The sequence below is a fragment of the Erythranthe guttata genome, chromosome 4 (genome assembly GCF_056151865.1).
Source record: "Erythranthe guttata isolate IM_541 chromosome 4, IM_541, whole genome shotgun sequence".
NCBI lineage: Eukaryota > Viridiplantae > Streptophyta > Magnoliopsida > Lamiales > Phrymaceae > Erythranthe > Erythranthe guttata.
In genome coordinates this window covers 19,457,884-19,476,370 of record NC_142536.1, presented here as the reverse complement: position 1 = coordinate 19,476,370, position 18,487 = coordinate 19,457,884, and the positions used below count along the sequence as shown (strand labels likewise).

Sequence of the window (18,487 nt, the reverse complement as noted above, 5' to 3'; positions counted from 1 at the left end):
TGACGCCTCTCTCTCTCTCTCTCTCACACACACACACACAAAATTAATGTATATGCAATAGTTGATTTATTTATATTCAAAAGTGTATATGCAATATTATATTTATAAGATCGTTTCACATGAATTATGTATATGAATTGAATGATGAAATATTGCCTCGTGTCATAAAAATAAAACAACTAAGGGTAGGTGTAGCGTGGAAATTTTGTTATTTTTATTTATTTAATCCTTTTCTTCTATTTTTTTATTGTAATTTTGCAGTTTTGGGTTTCAAAAGCTTTCACCTACTTTAAAATTATTTAGATTAATTAAAATGCTTTTAGATATACAATTTGAAGATGTTAATTGTAATGAAGTAATGGAACAACGTGGTTTGGCCCTGCTGCTACTAAGTCAAACTATAGTATTATGAAAAAATAAAGATTTATAATTGTAATAAAAAAATATTGTATTATTTTTCCATTATATTTAGGATATATTGTAATAACAAATTATTTCAGAATAATGAGTTGGTGGGTGTTCTTATTTTCCTTTAAATATATAAATAAAATATAGATATGTGATGATGAAAATTTGAAACTAGTCATGGAGGAAAGGAAAATTACAATAGAAAGTTCCAGTAACAGTCAATATTTTCTAGAAGTAGAGCTTTATTAGTGGTGCACTCCACGTGGAAAATGGCTACTTTTAAATAAAATAAAAAATTCCACGTGTTGTAAGAAATCCAGTTTTTTTTTTTTAATTATTCAGTGGAAATTCCGCTCAAAAAATGACAATTGTGGCCTTCTCATTGATTTCCCAGTGCAAATTACACAAGCACAGTCGAAGTTTTATACTAGTATGGGTGTTCATTTGGTAATAAACGTATCGGAATTTTGGTAAACCGAAATTTTGATATTTTGAATATTTGTACCGTTTACCATACACAACTACTTGGTTTCTTACCGTTTTTTACCGAATTAATTCGGTCTTTTCGGTTCGATAACTGTAAAATCAAAAACATAATATTTCAAAAATGTAAAAAAAAATATTTCAACTAATTGATTTTTGAATTTGAAAGTCAAACTTCAATAATCGAATTTTCGATTCGATATTTGGCACATACCGAATTTGGATTCGATCAGTTTATCGGCAGAGTGTTATATACTCATAGTTTAAATATCGAATACTTTGGAAATAGCAAATATGAGAAGTAAATAAATTAAAAAGGAAAAAAAACAAATACTAAACATTGGGAGTAGCTAAATTGTGCCAACAGGAAATTTAAAAGTAAAGTTCACACTATATTCCCGGAAAAGTGAGGAATATGTATTGCATATATATTTTGAGTAAAGAATAAAATTATTTTTTTTGGAGAAGAGTAAAGCCAAAATCTGGCCTTCTTCAGAGCATCTTCCACCCTAATCACCATTTTTTCACCAAATCCTATTTTTTGTGGTGAAAAAATGGGTTTATCTCCCACCCTTAGCACACCATTCTATAATTTCACTACTTTTGGTGAAAAAATAGTGCATTTGGTCTCCCACCAATTTCAACAAATTTTACACTAAACAATAAAATAATAATATTTCACCATTTTCCTATTTATAGAGAATAGCATTTGGTTTGGTCTCCCATAGTATTTCATAAAATATATCACAAAATTATAATTTAATGTTAATCATAATTTTAATCTATTTTAATTTTAAAAATATTGATTATAGATCCGATTATAAGTAATAATTTTATTGATTATATAATCTTAGAATTATATTAAATTTTAAAAAACTATTGAAACATGAATGAAAATCGACGTAAATTATTATACATATAATAAAACCCCCCATAAACAATAATTTCATAACTAAATGCATAAAAATATTACAACACGGTTTAAAAAAAAACATTACAACATTTTTTTGGCCAAAATAAATTATTGCATTGATAATTTTGAAGGTCAAAGGGGCCTCATCAAAACCTTGTTTGGCCTAACAAGGAAAGAGTACCCCTTATTAGCATAGGGTCTCATTCACCATTATTGTCGTCATCATCTTCAACACCATCTAGTTGGTCACGTTTATCCCACAAATGTGCTACCAGCCTTCTTCTTAGTTCATTATGTTCTCTTTGATTTATCAAATTCCGATGTCGACCAAGAAAACTAACATATTTCGTATTATTGATATCTCTTGAAAGTTCAGCTAGAGGGACAGTGGGTGAACTTTCATAGTCAAGAATGTCATTTAGATATCCACTTCGTTCCTCCTCAACTATCATATTGTGCATAATAATGCATGCAAACATGACATCATGTAAGTCTTTTTTATTCCAGAATCGAGCCGCTCCTCTAATAATTGCAAATCGAGCTTGAAGAACTCCAAATGCTCGTTCTACATCTTTGCGATATGATTCATCTTTCTGTACGAAATAAGTTTCTTTGGCACATTTGGGTACACGAATGGATTGTACTAAAGTTGACCATTTAGGATAAATACCGTCAGCTAGATAATAACCGACATCATAATTCCTACCTTTGATCGAATAATTAACTGGTATAGATGTACCATTGGTTAATGCTTGAAATAGAGTTGATTTTTGTAGGACATTAACATCGTTATTTGTACCTGGGAGGCCGAAGAATGCATGCCATATCCAAGTATCATGCGATGCTACTGCTTCAAGTATGATAGTGCATTTTTTGTTGCGTCCACGGTATGCCCCTGCATGAGCTGTTGGGCAATTTTTCCACTCCCAGTGCATGCAATCTAGGCTCCCCAACATCCCAGGAAAACCACGAGATTCTGCAACTTGTAACAATTTTTCAATGTCTTCCGAATTTGGATTTCTTCACCACTCAAAATCATACTCTCACCATATTTTCCTTCAAACAAATAGTATTAGTATTTCTAAAAAGAAAATGAGTCAAAGGGGTCTTGGATTCAAGGTAATTGAGGACGAGATTCTTTGTAATGCATATGTACATCATTCAACTGATAGTGCGGTCGGAACATATCAGAGCAAAGACGATTTGTGGGCGAAAATACAAAACTACTACAACCACGAAGCTGTTGATGTAAATAATTTGGAGCACAGAAACTTGAGGTCGTTAAGTTCTCGGTTCGACAAAATAGCTTCTTCGTGCACATTGTTCCGGGCAGCACTTATTCAAGTTACAGCTCGAAACCAGAGCGGTGGCAATGCTGAAAGCATGGTAAGTATATGTCTTATTAATACTTAAAAATAGTTAATTATAATTTATTCCCAATAAACATTTTTATTACTAACCTTTACAGTTTGCGGAGGCCAAAGAACTATATATCATCAAAGAACCCAAAAATCAACCCTTTAAGTTTGATCATGCTTGGAAAATATTAAAATTTCACGTGAAATGGGCTGAACCAATTCAGCCGAGTACATCATCTCCCATTGGATACGGTACTTCATCTCCTCTTGGAGATAGTTCATCATCTCCTCTTGGACATAGTGACTCACATGACAGACCAAGGGGAATGAAAGGAGCGAAAACAAAAAAAAGACTCACAAAGGAAAAGGATCCCATGTGGCAGGAGATGATGAACAGTGTTGGAAAGAGCCAAGATCTTATGCAAAAACAGCATGAAGAGTACTTAGATATGCAGAGAAAAAGAGAAGCACGTTCGGATTTATTGGCGAGCCTTAAGCATAAAAAAGAAGACAATAGGGAAAAAAAACTAAAATTAAAGGCTTCTGAACAAGATATGGAGGTTATGTGAGTGGATTTGAGTACTCTCACACCCTTTAGTAAACAATTCTGGAGTGATAAAAAACAAGCCATCATTGATAGGGGAAGCAGGTCAGGAGCTGCTAGGAATTTGAATTTTAGTGGAGAGGGGAGTGGACCAAGTGATGAAGATGTTTACGTCCCGGAATCTCCAAACAACAACAGAGAATGCAACTATGGCGAACCTACTGGCGATGGACATTTCTCTAATTCGAACTATGATAGTCAAGACTATTAATCTTAGAAAGTAAAGGGTACTCTTTCCTTGTTAGGCCAAACAAGGTTTTAACGAGGCCCCTTTGAATTAATAAAATTTTATTTTGGCTAGAAAAAAAAAATTGCTAAGTAGTTTATGTATTTCATTTATATATTTTGTCTTGTAATTTATTATGTTACGTTATAATGTTATGTTTTTGTTGGTTTTTGATAATAAACATGTTTATTGTATAAACATATAACTTATTAGAGCCAAATGTATTTATATTTATTTAATAATAATAATAATAATAATAATAATAATAATAATAATAATAATAATAATAATAATAATAATAATAATAATAAGTAATGTATTTATTTTTTGAACACTAATTCATTAATTAACACTAATATATTTTCTATAAATATGCTTATAAATTGGTAATCACATGAAATTAGTTAATATAATAATTTTATATACTAATTGTAAAATGGTGTTAATTACACCAAATCCTATTTTAATTTCTATATTTGATATAAAAAATAGGATTTGGTGAAAAAATTGGTAAAGTAGTGATAGGGTGGGAGTTGCAAATTTCTTCACCAAAAAATTTGGTGAAAATATAGAATTTAGTAATATGGTGATATGTGGTTTGACCACAATGGGAGACTAAAACCAAATCATCATAATTTTAGGTGTAATGCCGATTTAGTGATTTAAGTTGGGAGGTTAAAAACACCTAAATTAGGTGAAAAAAATAGGATATGGAGATGGGTGGAAGATGCCCTCATATATGCTTCCCATTTTAACCTAAAAATGAAATTAAACATGTAGCACGGACACAGAAATAGTAATACGAAAAACAAAAAAACTAATATGGGAAACGGTGTATCCTAAAATGGGATACGAGAACTTGAAGGAAACGCGTAAATTCTAAGATAAATTTTACTATCAACCGTCAATTTGTAATTGGTCATTAGATCATGTAAATAATTAAGGAATCAGCATAAATATTTAAAATTTTGCTATTCAAACATGTTTCTAACTTTTTAAAAATTACAAAATGACCAAAAAAAATATTCAACATGTGTCGTCGACATCTTATAAGCTTTTTTTAACAGCTTATAAGTTTAGCCAAACACCCGAAATTACATGGCCACAAATAAAATTTTAATGAAAGTAATTGCACTAAAAGCTATGGGCAACCGTCACACAATTGTTTTATATGTTTGGCCTCATAAAACATGGCACCAATTTATTAATTTATTTACTTCCTAGAATAATATATATTAAGGAAAAAATGAAAAAGAAATAATCCCATACATTAATAAGTCATCCTAGATTGACCTATTCCACCAAATAGGTGAGATATGTAATACACCCAACTACTCAAATGAGTTTTGGGAGTTCAAATAATTATTTTTTTGAAAATAATATATTTTAATTTACGATATTTTATTAAAATCAATAAAATTTTATTTCGTTTATGCTATTTTTATCTTTTTAAATATAAAAGAAATGTGATTCAAATGATGTATTGATGATGCCACTAATTGTCAGGTTAAGCTCTTGGTTTAGAGAATATCCCCCACTAATTAATCCATTGTTAACAGCCAATTAAAATGTCTATGTTATGAAAATGAAATCGCCCCTACATGATTAATGGTAATTATGAATAAATGCATCTCACCAAACACAGTGCTTGGGGGAAAAAAATGATAAATTTGATGTGTGGTTAAGATTTCAGCTTAATTAATTATTTAGGTTATTAATTAATATGACTTAATTACTAATTAAAAAAAAATCTATATCTGCTCTACCAGGTGTCAGTCAATTTTAATGAACTGTGTTGCATTTGATTAATGTAATTACAAATGTTTGTGTGTTTTTTATGCGAATTTCGCTCGACTAAATATTAAGGATGGATAGTCGTCTTCGATACATCGTCCCTCGATTAATTATGCAGGATACAATCTACTCGGAGACTGTAGCATATATTGAAGTCAAATTAACCTCGGCAATTTAACTTAACTAATAAGTCGTACCTTCAAAGACGCCGAATATATATATATATATGAGGATCCGATTTTTATTTTTAATCTTATATTACCTAATCCATATGATTATTGGTGTAATAATTTTGTGCATATACTATTAAAAGTAATAAATTCAGATATAGCTAACTTCTATACACTTTGTCGGTGTTATACGAAATACATCAAATAAGTTAAAATGTAGATATGTATAAAATAAATGGATTTGTACACCAAGTATAGAACAAATTCTTTGGCATGCATATACGTATATGATTATGTAAGAAAATAGCAGTGTTCTAAAAATCGGCCGAGGCGACCGATTAATCGGTCTCCGAGGCGGAGGCGGTCCAAAACCTTTACGATTTTAGTGTAAAGGTTTCAAAAATCGGTTTTTTGCCTGTGAGGCGGTTTTAGGCGGTCCGAAGCGGTCTGAGGCGGTCAAACCTTTAAGGCGGGTCAAACTCGGTGGCAAAAATCGGTCAAAAATCCGGTTAAAAATCGGTTTTTTTTTTCTTTTTAAAATTCAAAATAAAAGTTGGATTTTAATAAAAGAAAATATGAGTTTATGCCTTATTTTGTTTATGTTAATTGTTAAAGAACTAATGATGTATGCCAGGAATGTTCAAGAATAAATGTAAATTCAAAAAAAATGTTTTTTTGTTTATATTTTATAGGGTAAATTACAAACACCCCCCTGAGGTATGGTCAAATTACAAAAACACCCCTCTTGTTTGAATAATTACAACCACCCCCCTCAACTCATCAAATTTAGTGGAATCTTCGAGATTATATGGAATATTATCACTTTTATACCTGTTTTATCCCATTCAAACTCTACATTATGAAGCAAGATGATCATAATATGTGATTTTTAGCTTGTATATATCAGTTTGTGGTGCATCGGAAGCTGTATTTTTTACACAAAAAGAGTACAAACTAGATCACATTTCACGGAATCTAGATGACTATGTTGAATTTGGCACCATAAAGGTGGAGGTCTAAGAAAAAATCATAGTTGAGGGGGGTGGTTGTAATTATTCAAACAAGAGGGGTGTTTTTGTAATTTGACCATACCTCAGGGGGGTGTTTGTAATTTATCCTATTTTATAAGGATATTTATGTATTGTGATCTTATGATTATTAAACTTTTATTATGTTATTGAGATATATACATGATGAAGATACAACTATGTTTAAATATCTTTTTATATATGTTTGGAGTATTTATAAATAACATTTAGAAATATATTATATTAAATTTTAAAAATCGATTTATTTCCGATTTATCAACGATTAATCGCCGCCGTACCGATTAATCGTGAGTCGGTGCCTGACCGACTCGGACCCGATTACCGCTTTTTACAACCTTGGAAAATAGACATATTAGGGTAATTTGTTGTCTTTTTACAAAATAATTAAATAAAAAAAGTTAAAAAAAGAAAAAAGGAAAAAATGGAGAAAATGAATGGGGGTAGGTGTGGTATTGACCAAACCAACTTCACACGTACGAACACACACGCTCACAAACCCCATCATGTTTTGAGTCTTTTGCCTCTCAGTATATAAACCCCCTTAATCCCCATTTGTTTTTCTCAGCTTGGACGTTCCTCTAACAGAGAACTGCAAGCTTTTTATAATAATAAATAAATAAATAATTGTGTTTGATTTTTTCCTCCCCACTATTTACTCAGTATTTCAGATTTGCCCCAGTATTTCTTTTCCATTCCACTTGGATCCATAAACAATGCAATCCCTCACTCCCGCTCCAGGTGTAGATCTCAAATCCTTAATCCAGACTGTGTCGCCTCCTTGCCGGAGTCTGAGCCACCACCGGGTCGGTCCGGGTCGACCCGTTATCAAGTGCGCATCTCGTTATGATTCTGCCAACGCCAACGCGAATTATTCCAATTCCAATTCCACCGCCGCGCCGGCGAGTGGTGGGCTGAGCTACGGCTCCGGCCACGTCGGCAGGGGCCGCCACGAGTGGCAGAGCTCGTGCGCCATTCTCGCCAGCAAGGTGGAGTCCCAGAAGCAGGACACCGAGAAGATCGGCGGCGGCGCCGACGGCATCTCCGTCGTCAACGGCCACCCCACCACCCTCGATATAGTCCCCATCAAAGACAACAACAAATCCAGCTCATCCCCCGCGCCGCTCCCCAAGCCGCTGAGCATAGCCGACCTGTCTCCGGCGCCGATGCACGGCGCGCAGCTCAGAGTCGCGTATCAAGGCGTCCCCGGAGCCTACAGCGAAGCCGCCGCCGGGAAGGCTTACCCGAACTGCGAAGCAATACCTTGCGACCAATTCGAAGTAGCGTTCCAGGCGGTGGAGCTCTGGATCGCCGACAGAGCCGTGTTGCCGGTGGAGAACTCATTAGGCGGATCCATCCACCGCAATTACGATCTCCTCCTCCGCCACCGCCTCCACATCGTCGGAGAGGTCCAGCTCCCCGTCCACCACTGCCTGTTAGCCCTCCCCGGAGTGAGAAAGGAGTACCTCAGCCGCGTCATCAGCCACCCGCAGGCACTCTCCCAATGCGAGCACACGCTCACCAAAATGGGGCTCAACGTCATCCGCGAGGCGGTGGACGACACCGCCGGGGCGGCGGAGTACATCGCGACCAACAACCTCCGCGACACCGCCGCGATCGCCTCCGCCCGCGCGGCGGATCTCTACGGAATGCAGATCCTAGCAGACGGGATCCAGGACGACTCGGGCAACGTGACCCGGTTCGTGATGCTGGCACGCGAACCGATCATCCCCCGGACCGACCGGCCGTTCAAAACCAGCATCGTCTTCGCGCACGAGAAGGGGATGAGCGTACTCTTCAAGGTACTGTCGGCGTTCGCATTCCGCAACATCAGCCTCACGAAGATCGAGTCGCGGCCGCACCGGAACCGCCCGATCCGCCTCGTCGACGACGCCAACGTCGGCACGGCGAAGCACTTCGAGTACATGTTCTACGTCGATTTCGAGGCGTCAATGGCGGAGGTTAGGGCGCAGAACGCACTGGCCGAGGTTCAGGAGTTCACCTCCTTCCTCAGGGTGCTCGGCAGCTACCCTATGGATATGACGCCGTGGTCGCCCTCCGCCGCCGCCGCCGGCGGAGATTAGGGCTTTCCACCTCTTCTCCAATTTTACCCTTTCTCCTTTTTTTTTTCTTATTTTCCGGTAATTGTCGATTTGCCCCCTGTAATTTAAAAAATTACGAAAACACCCCAAGGGTTGGACCCGAAAGAATAAAAAGTAGTAGATACAACAACCATTCAATTTGAAAATTGCTGTTTGTTTTTATTAGGTTGGTAGATATGAATATATATTTCCAATTTTTAGGTTTACTTTTTTTCAAATTGGAAAGGTGGGTAAATATGTAATTTGAGCCCATGAAATTTGTGGGACATTTATCTGTAATTATTTAAATATTGAATATGAATTTTGTGGGACATTTATCTGTAATTATTTAAATATTTAATATGAATTTTGTGGGACATTTACGTGTAATTTAATTATTCAATAATTACCAGTGCTGAATGTTTATTGTTGTATTGAATATTGACTTTAGGCTTAGCTACCTCCAAAATCTCTTTGGAAAGGTAGGTATGGTAATCCCTTGAACTTGAACTCGAACATCTTCTTTCGCTCTCGTTCACTAATACTCTTTCAAATTAAAACAACTGACGTTTTACTATTTGCTAATAGTTCGTGTTTTTCATCCCGTCTAATTTAATTACGTTACGTCATATTCCAGTCGATCCTACATCATACGAAGAGACAAATTTACGATATCAGTAAAATTTTGTAATGATACTTGATTTTCAAAAAACAAAAATCCATCTTTCATTCGAGTCGCAACAAAATTTAGATTTTTAATTAGCAAGCAATCCCACCAAACAACAATTGCAATGTGATTGAACGTCTTACCTCAATGACAAATACACGAGCACTAATTGAGATTAGTTAAGCTAATGATGATGATTAATTAGATGTGAAATTAGTGTTCCAAATTGAAGAAGGGACCATCACTATTATAGAATGACTTGTGATGATGCTTGATAGCACCCAACTACTTACCACTCTTTTTGCATCCAATTAGCTAACATTTTTTTATTAATTTTTATTTTTTATTTATTTTTAAATATATATATTTATCTAACTTATGAATTGAATGACTCCCATATATCACTACAAAAGCCATCATTTTTTATCTGTCCATAATGGTCATGAAAAGTACAAGGATCAATTATTTGGACTATGAAAATATTGAATATTGATAATATTATTCAATAATTAATGTTAGAAAAGCTTGAATTTTTGTCTTTTAAAAGTAAAACAATAAATAATGATTCATTGAAGGAAAGGGAATTTAATAATTAAAAAAAAAAAAAAAAAACAGAAGAAAAAGGGGTTGACGGCAGATCCAGCTTAGTTGTGGTAGTTGAAGGCTTGTTGTTGTTGTTGGTGGTGGTGGTTGAAATTGAAATGTAACCAACCTTCTACAAAACTTAATCTTGGCCACTCATCCTACCTTCTTTTTTTGCATTTTCACATTTAATGTGTGCGCGCGCGCGTGTTTTGCTTTAAAATTAATAGTGTAGATATTTGCGTGTGGGGGGGCATGAAAATGATCGTATTAAGGGGTGAAAATCGACATAAAGGATTATAAAATATAATTTCGAGCCTCGTTTAATTGGGGATATTTAACTGAATAATAGGACTTTGATTGATATTTGGTATATCTAATAATTCGTTGGGTCGACACTTTAAATATTATGTTATAATTGTTTATCTCTTGTATTATCAAAGTTTTTTTTTATTGAACGTATCGTAGTCTAATAAAACAAGTGTAAATTACGAAAACACCCATTATGTTTGGGTAATTACAATCGTCCATCAACTACAAATCTTTGTACATGTCCACCCTTGCGATTCCAAAGTTAGTGGAATCTTCGAGATTACATGGAATATTATCACTTTTGTACTCGTTTTATTCTATTTGAAATCCACATTTTGAAACAAGATGATCATAATATGTGTTTTATGTCTTGTATATATCAGATTGTGGTGCATCAGAAACTGTATGTTTACACAGAACGAGTATAAACTATAGCACATTTAACGAAATCTTGATAATTATGTTGAAATTGACACCATAAGGGTGGAGGTGTAAGAAAAAATTCATAATTGACGGAGAAGATGTAATTGTTCAAACAAAAGGGAAATTTTCGTAAATTGACCATATAATTTACCCGTAAAACATGATGATGTTTTCATTAGATTATTTAACGTTATCTAAATTAATTTTATCTTGGCAGCCAAACAGTCATAAAACAAATATGTATTCATTAAACTATTTAATATTATCTAAATTAATCATATCTTGAGAACCAAACGAGAGATCAATATTTTCGGTGGTGTTTGCAAATGCTTTTTGAAAGTGATTATAAGCTTTTTTTTTTGTTATAATTTGTTTTTAGGTGTTTGAAAATCAACTTTTGCTTTTGCTTCTCGTAAAATAATCTGCTTTAAGCGGTTTTTTTAAAAGCACCCATAACCCTGTTTTTTCTACCAAACAGTCATAAAACAAATATGTATTCATTAGACTATTTAATATTATCTAAATTAATCATATCTTGGGAACCAAACGAGAGATCAATATTTTCGGTGGTGTTTGCAAATGCTTTTTGAAAGTGATTATAAGCTTTTTTTTTGTTATAATCTGTTTTTAGGTGCTTGAAAATCAACTTTTGCTTTTGCTTCTCGTAAAATAATCTGCTTTAAGCGATTTTTTTAAAAGCACCCATAACCCTGTTTTTTCTACTTAAGTTCATTTTCCGGAATATTTGCAAACACCGTCAACTTTTAGAAATAAGCACTTAAAACTGACTTCCCTCACAATCACTACTACTTTTAAATAATCATTTGCGAATACCACCTTCGTTTTGAGCTTTTTGGAAGAGAAAAAATCGATTTTAATACTGATTATAAAAATTCATTCTGATTTTTTAATTTTAAATTGGGTTAAATACAAAAACACCCCTGTACTATGGACTTTGTATCATTTACCCCCCTGTACTACACATAAATACAAAAACCCCCCTCACATTGCATTTTTCCAATATATGACGAAAATACCCCTACTATATATATATAAATATATATATATATATATATATATTTTTTTTTTATTTTTTTTTTTTTTTTCTGTGAGCCATTATCCACCATATATTTTACCATTTTCAGTCAATTTTACGTTGAAAATTTTTGTATTTATATTTTTTTCTAATTGATTACATTTTTTTTTCTAAATAAAACCTTTTATTTTTGTCATTTTGAGTTTCTTCATTTTTTTTTCTTAAATGTCTTCCGGTAGTTCAAACATCCTAAGATTACAAACATCTTTACAATCCTATTATTGTTGAGAATTTGAACTACCGGAAGACATTTAAGAAAAATAAGAAGAAATTCAAAATGACAAAAATAAAAGGTTTTTATTCAGAAAATTAAAAAAAAAAATCTAAGTAATTAAATGTTTTGAAGGAAAAAATAAAAAAATAAAAATTTCCCAAGTAAAATTAACCGAAAATGTTAAAAAATATAGTGGAAAATGGCTCAAACAAACCCTTATATTTATAGGTTTAGCAGGGGTATTTTCGTCATATTTTGGAAAAAATATAATAGCAGGGGGGTTTTTGTATTTATGTGTAGTACAGGGGTGTAAATGATACAAAGTCCATAGTACAGGGGTGTTTTTGTATTTAACCCTTTTAAATTTGGTAAATAATGGAAAAGACAAGTTTGACGGTCTCAAGGGAAACTTCCCAAGACTTTCTTTCCTTCTTAATGATTGCGAAATTGAGTTGGTGGCAGTGCCACGTTGTCCTGACATTGAATGACGCAAAAAAAAAGGGTAAATAGCACTGCACTTAGCCCCCCTGTGGTTTTCACGTTGTGCACTTTACCCCCCTCTGATATCAATTTGGTCATTTTACCCCCTTGTGGTTGACAAGTTGTAGCGGCCGTCAGATACACCGTTAAAGTTAACTGAAAATGTTAAATATCTGAACTGCCCCATTATTTTCCAACTATTTGCAGGTTATATTTGTTTTTATAAATAAATAAAAATTCAATTGCATTAAATTAGAAATAACACCAATTCATAGGACTAAATTACAATTATCAGAATTGCTTCTTCTCCTCGCCTTCGAATCCTCTTGAACTGTTCCAGACCCCTTAAAAAAAAAATTCCAAGAAAACTCAGAAAATTACATCCAAAAAACAGAGGAAAAAGCCCAAAGATTTCATGTCAAAAACCAATGTTCGAGTTTTTTTGTCTTCTCGGGCAAACATCTCAAATTCCTAGGGTTTCGATTCTTCTTTGAAGTCCTCAATTTTGTGAAGAATATTGATAATTCTATTTTATGTATGATTACATTGAGAGAATTTGGTTGGGGGTTCGATATTTTACGATTTCAGAAATATAAGTATTTTGTATTATTGTAGACACAGAGAATAAATTAGATTTGAGAATCTTGAATCGAGGCATTGAGTTGGGTGATGGAGGGGGTACGTAAATGGGAAGCCGGAACCCCAGGCAGATTATGGCCTCCGGAATTTTCCAGAAAGAAACGTGCGTTTTTTTTCATCGGCGGCGGGTCGATCAAAATCCTCATCATCCAGATTTTCCATTTTCTTACATCTGTTTTTTTTTTTCTATTTTTACTTTTTTTCGTAGTATTTTTTATTATGCTGTATAAATCAATCAGCCATTATTTAAACCTAATTTTGTAACTGATTATTTTAGGGATTTTTTTTCTAATGTTTAAATTGATTTCTTTTATATATATATATATAGATATATGTGTGTATGTATATATATAATTTTATTTTTTAGTTTCAGTTGATGTTTTCATCCCATAGCATAGCAGATGATGATTATTAGCTGTAAAAAAGTTCATATGTATTTAAACAGTAATTAATTTAAAATTCAAAAAATTATATAGTATAGAATTTTAAAAAATCTATTTTGTTTTTTTAATTAAAAGAAAAATGAGAGATTGGTGTAGGGGTTTTTATTGAAGGAAAAGGGGCAATATGGATATTATCACGAATTTTAGCTTGCAAAACCTTCAACCACTTCAATTTTGGGATGTATTTAAACAGTAATTAATTTAAAATTCAAAAAATTATATAGTATAGAATTTTAAAAAATCTATTTTGTTTTTTTAATTAAAAGAAAAATGAGAGGTTGGTGTAGGGGTTTTTATTGAAGGAAAAGGGGCAATATGGATATTATCACGAATTTTAGCTTGCAAAACCTTCAACCACTTCAATTTTGGGCGAGTAAGATGCACTTGCCATTAACTTTAACGGAATATTAGACGGCCGCTACAAACTGACAACCACAGGGGGGCTAAGTGCTTAAATTGATATCAGAGGGGGGTAAAGTGCACAACGTGGAAACCACAGGGGGGTTAAGTGCTATTAACCCTAAAAAAAATACTAAATACAAAAAACAATAAATGTTGACAGTGGGATTCGAACCCACGCCCTTTCGGACCAGAACCTTAATCTGGCGCCTTAGACCAACTCGGCCATATCAACTGTTGGTAATAAATCAATTTATTACTTATATAACCTATGCGTTATCCAAGGAGCAAATAAATGTGAATGATATTAAAATTTTCCATTTGCTATCATCACCAAGCACATGATGGTTAGAAAATATAGGACTTATTCCTTCAATTTTCCTTGGATATTGAATAATTAAGACAATCTTAATGTGAACATCCAAATATAGAATCATTTCTAAGTCAAATCTCTAAATTTAAGAGTTGTCTTCACCTACCACTAAATACTATTCACATTTGGTTGGCATGTATCTTTGAAATTGGTTTATATGATTATTATTATTATTATTTAAAGTTTTGGTATTGCAGATTGACCAAGTAAATTTCCCATACGAAAAATATTGATCAATTATTGGACCTAAAATAAGCCCAAATCGTTATTAAATAAATACTCAAATCGGATCATTAAACTCGGTTAACGGGTCAACATCATACTCATAACCAACCCGTTAACCACAAAGCCCATTGAGCTTGGCCCAACAAATGTTTCGTGCATATATACTTTCCCTACAAATGAATTTCGTTGTGTAATTTTTTATGAAACAAATATGTCAAATTTGGATAAATGACTTACATAAAATAAAGAATGTTAAATTTAGTATATTGAAATATTAAAAAAATCACTAAACTTCATTAGGTGCAAATTTCATACTTCTAATTGTCTAAAATACATAATGCGCATTAATTGGATTTAATACGAATATTTAAATACACACCAGGGAATATATATAATTGTTTAGTAATATAATAATAGAAAAAAGAATCTTAATCTAGATAGAATTAATTACCATGTTCCAAAGCTATGATTAATAATTTAAATATTGTATGAGATAGCTTTTGCATGAGTTGAAGAGATGTTTTTTTTTATATTATAAGATGTCTGAAACTGGCAGACAAGTTATGCACATTATTCCAGCTCAATGTAATTTCCAGCCCATTTAATAATAATAATAATAATAATTAATATCTCCAAAATTTATATGTGACCTTGTATTATTATAAATATTGTTTTGAGTTACATGTAACCAATGTGGAATAAGCCAACTTAAATCATGATTCGTTGAGATGCCACTAATAATAAATACTATTTTTCTTCTCAAATTAATTTTTTTCAAAAACAAAATGGAAATAAAAAGAAATTATTACTATAAAGAAGAAAAAAAAAAAAAAAAAAAAGTGATAATGGGAAACAGCTGTCAAAGCAGGTCCAAAAGGTTGACTTAGTTGCTGATACTGTCAAACCCACTATTTTACATTGATTTTTGGAGTGCTTGGACTTTTACATGGACCACTATCTTGACAATGACTATAGCAAATATTAATCCTATATATTTTTATTCCCCATTATATATATATTTAATGTAGTTTTCATATATTTTATACCAATTGATTGTAGGTATATCTATAAATGTGATTTTTTTTTTATAATTTGCTGAAAAATATCATGAGAAATTTGCAATATTAATAATAAATTTTACATATTGTGGATTGTTCGGTTTGGATAATATTATGAGAAAATTTGCTAATATTAATTACAAAGAATTTTTGTTACATATTGAGGACTACATTTACAAATATTATTGAATCAAAATCGGCAGAATTCGAAAATGCGTTCCGATTTCTACCCTATTAACACAAACATAAACACAACACATGTAGTGGATTTGATATTGTCCACTACTTACCTTTATACACATATCACATGACACACACACACACACACACACACACACATATATCTTCAATCAACATCTTAAATAAATAAATAATAATAATAATAAAATGCGACAGAATTAACAAGATGAAAAAGACAAGCCCACTGCCAATTTCTATATGTATTTATACTAGGCATATGCTCCTTCCCACTCCCAATCTCTCTCTCTCTCTTCTTTTTATCTCTCTCTCTCTCTCTTACACACAGTAAAACACACAGTAAAACACACATTTGTATTGAACTCAGCAAATATATACAATGAAGCAGAAATTCAATAACTCAGTTCAACTTGTCTTAATCTTCCTTGTTCTTCTCACCATCGCCGCCGCAGTAACCTCCGCCAGAAACCTCTCACCCAAATTAATAGGTAAAATTAATTATTATTATTATACTAACATATTATATATATATATATATATTACGTCACACATTTAATCTTTTTCTGTGTGCAGGAGAACAAACAAATCTGAATATTAACAACAATATTAGCAGCAAGAAATCTGTTACAGGAGAAATGGAATCGACTAAAGATTCTTTTAGTGTAATAATTTCTGATATTATTTTAATAATTTAAAATTTATATATTTTTTAATTTCTGATATAATTAATTAAATATATATATTATATGTAAATGAACAGAAGGTGATGGGGGTGGAGGAGTGTGAAGAAGAAGATGAAGATTGCTTGGAGAGAAGGGTTATTGCTGAGGTTCATCTCGACTACATTTACACTCAGCAACATCAACCTTAATTAATTACATTTAGTTAATTAATTAATTACTTAATTAATTTCCGTGGATGATTAATTAAGAAAGGCCTGGTTTAATTTTAGGACAGTACTCTTAATCTCTAGACAATTTTTTTTTTTTTTTTTTTATAATTTCTTTAATTTTAGTTTGTTGTGTTTGTACATGTATGAATATTTGTGCTTTTATTTCAATTATTATTATTCAAGACAAAACTTTATTTTAGTATTATATATATAGATAAGATTTAATTATTATTTTTTCTTTGCAATTCCTCCTTTTAATTTCAGTAATACTTAAAAAGAGGGGATTTTATGCGGATAAATTGAATGAATATGCTGTGAAGCTGTGTAGTTGGTGCAAATAAATTTAACCACAACTTTAAATAAGTTTATTTATTTAAAACTGATTTTTTTTACATTTAAAAATGAAACAAAAGGGACTATATATATATATATATATATATATATATATATATATATATATATATATATATATATATATATATATATATATATATATATATATATATATATGTGTGTGTGTGTGTGTGTGTGTGTGTGTGTGTAATAGCTAAAATTTTATTTTCAAGCCCAAGTTATTTGTTGAGCTGAATAAACAAAAATAAATAGCAATTTTATTTCAAGGGTGGGTTATTTAAAACTTCTCGGGCCCAATAGGCCCAAAGGGCCCAAATGCTGAAATTTAGCAATTATTTTCCGGCCCATTTTTATTCAAATGGGCCCAAATTTTGGTTTCAAAATTTGTTTCCTAACGGAATTTTATTTTGAAATATTTTATACATATTAATATTTAAAATTAAATTTTATGTTTTTATAATTAAATTGGTAATTAAGTAATTATAGACACACCTTTTCAAAACCACTACCAAGTTCTGTGAAACGACAGCGTTTTATCATTTATGTGATATTTAGCGTCAAAGTGACAGGAGAAGCAACATCCAAAGTTATGTACATTGATGAGATTCTGGTCACATCGGCTACTTTTGTCCTCTTACGGGAAGCTCCTTCCACCCAATCATATAACGCCACGTTTACACCAGAGTCCCCACTGCAATTGCCACGTCATTAATCTCGTGAAATAAATTAAATAAATTAGGAAACTTGAAATTTTAATTAATTAATAAATAAATGATAAGAAAAAGTAACTGTGTTCGAATCAGGGTGTGTGCTTCTTGTTTCTGTGCCATTACTACTCTTTCTTTCTTTCTCTCTCCTCTCTCTTTCTCTCTCTTACTTTCTCTCTCTACAAAATCACAGTGATAATCATATTTGATTTTGCTTGCGATCTGAGTAAAAATCAGAGAGATCACGTACTGAAACATCGCGAAAGGAGTGAAAAGATTGTTGTTTTTTTCTCGGTTTGATTTATTTGTAGAATCAAAATTGCTAGTACCGTTCATCAATGG

The 18,487-nt window shown here is 32.3% G+C and overlaps 2 protein-coding genes, 1 non-coding gene and 1 pseudogene across 4 annotated transcripts; 3 read left to right on the top strand and 1 right to left on the bottom strand.

Moving 5' to 3' along the window:
- The first annotated feature begins 2,806 nt into the window (after positions 1-2,806).
- LOC105955662 (uncharacterized) lies at positions 2,807-4,161 on the top strand. Its single transcript, XM_012979432.2, has 2 exons — positions 2,807-3,190; positions 3,273-4,161. The coding sequence occupies exons 1-2, from the start codon at positions 2,897-2,899 to the stop codon at positions 3,729-3,731; spliced, it is 753 nt and encodes a 250-aa protein (XP_012834886.2). The 5' UTR covers positions 2,807-2,896; the 3' UTR covers positions 3,732-4,161.
- A 3,189-nt stretch (positions 4,162-7,350) lies between these two features.
- Positions 7,351-9,415, top strand: LOC148771354 (arogenate dehydratase 3-like). The gene has a single exon (XM_088817266.1). It carries the CDS (start codon positions 7,719-7,721, stop codon positions 9,084-9,086), a length of 1,368 nt encoding a protein of 455 aa, XP_088673392.1. The 5' UTR covers positions 7,351-7,718; the 3' UTR covers positions 9,087-9,415.
- A 5,077-nt stretch (positions 9,416-14,492) lies between these two features.
- On the bottom strand, positions 14,493-14,573 carry TRNAL-AAG (transfer RNA leucine (anticodon AAG)). Its single transcript has one exon. It is a non-coding gene; the product is annotated as a tRNA-Leu (tRNA).
- Positions 14,574-16,377: 1,804 nt separating this feature from the next.
- LOC148771352 (uncharacterized) lies at positions 16,378-17,252 on the top strand (annotated as a pseudogene). The gene is made up of 3 exons (XR_016031064.1): positions 16,378-16,680; positions 16,766-16,854; positions 16,953-17,252. The product of XR_016031064.1 is annotated as an uncharacterized LOC148771352 (transcript).
- Positions 17,253-18,487: the final 1,235 nt, after the last annotated feature.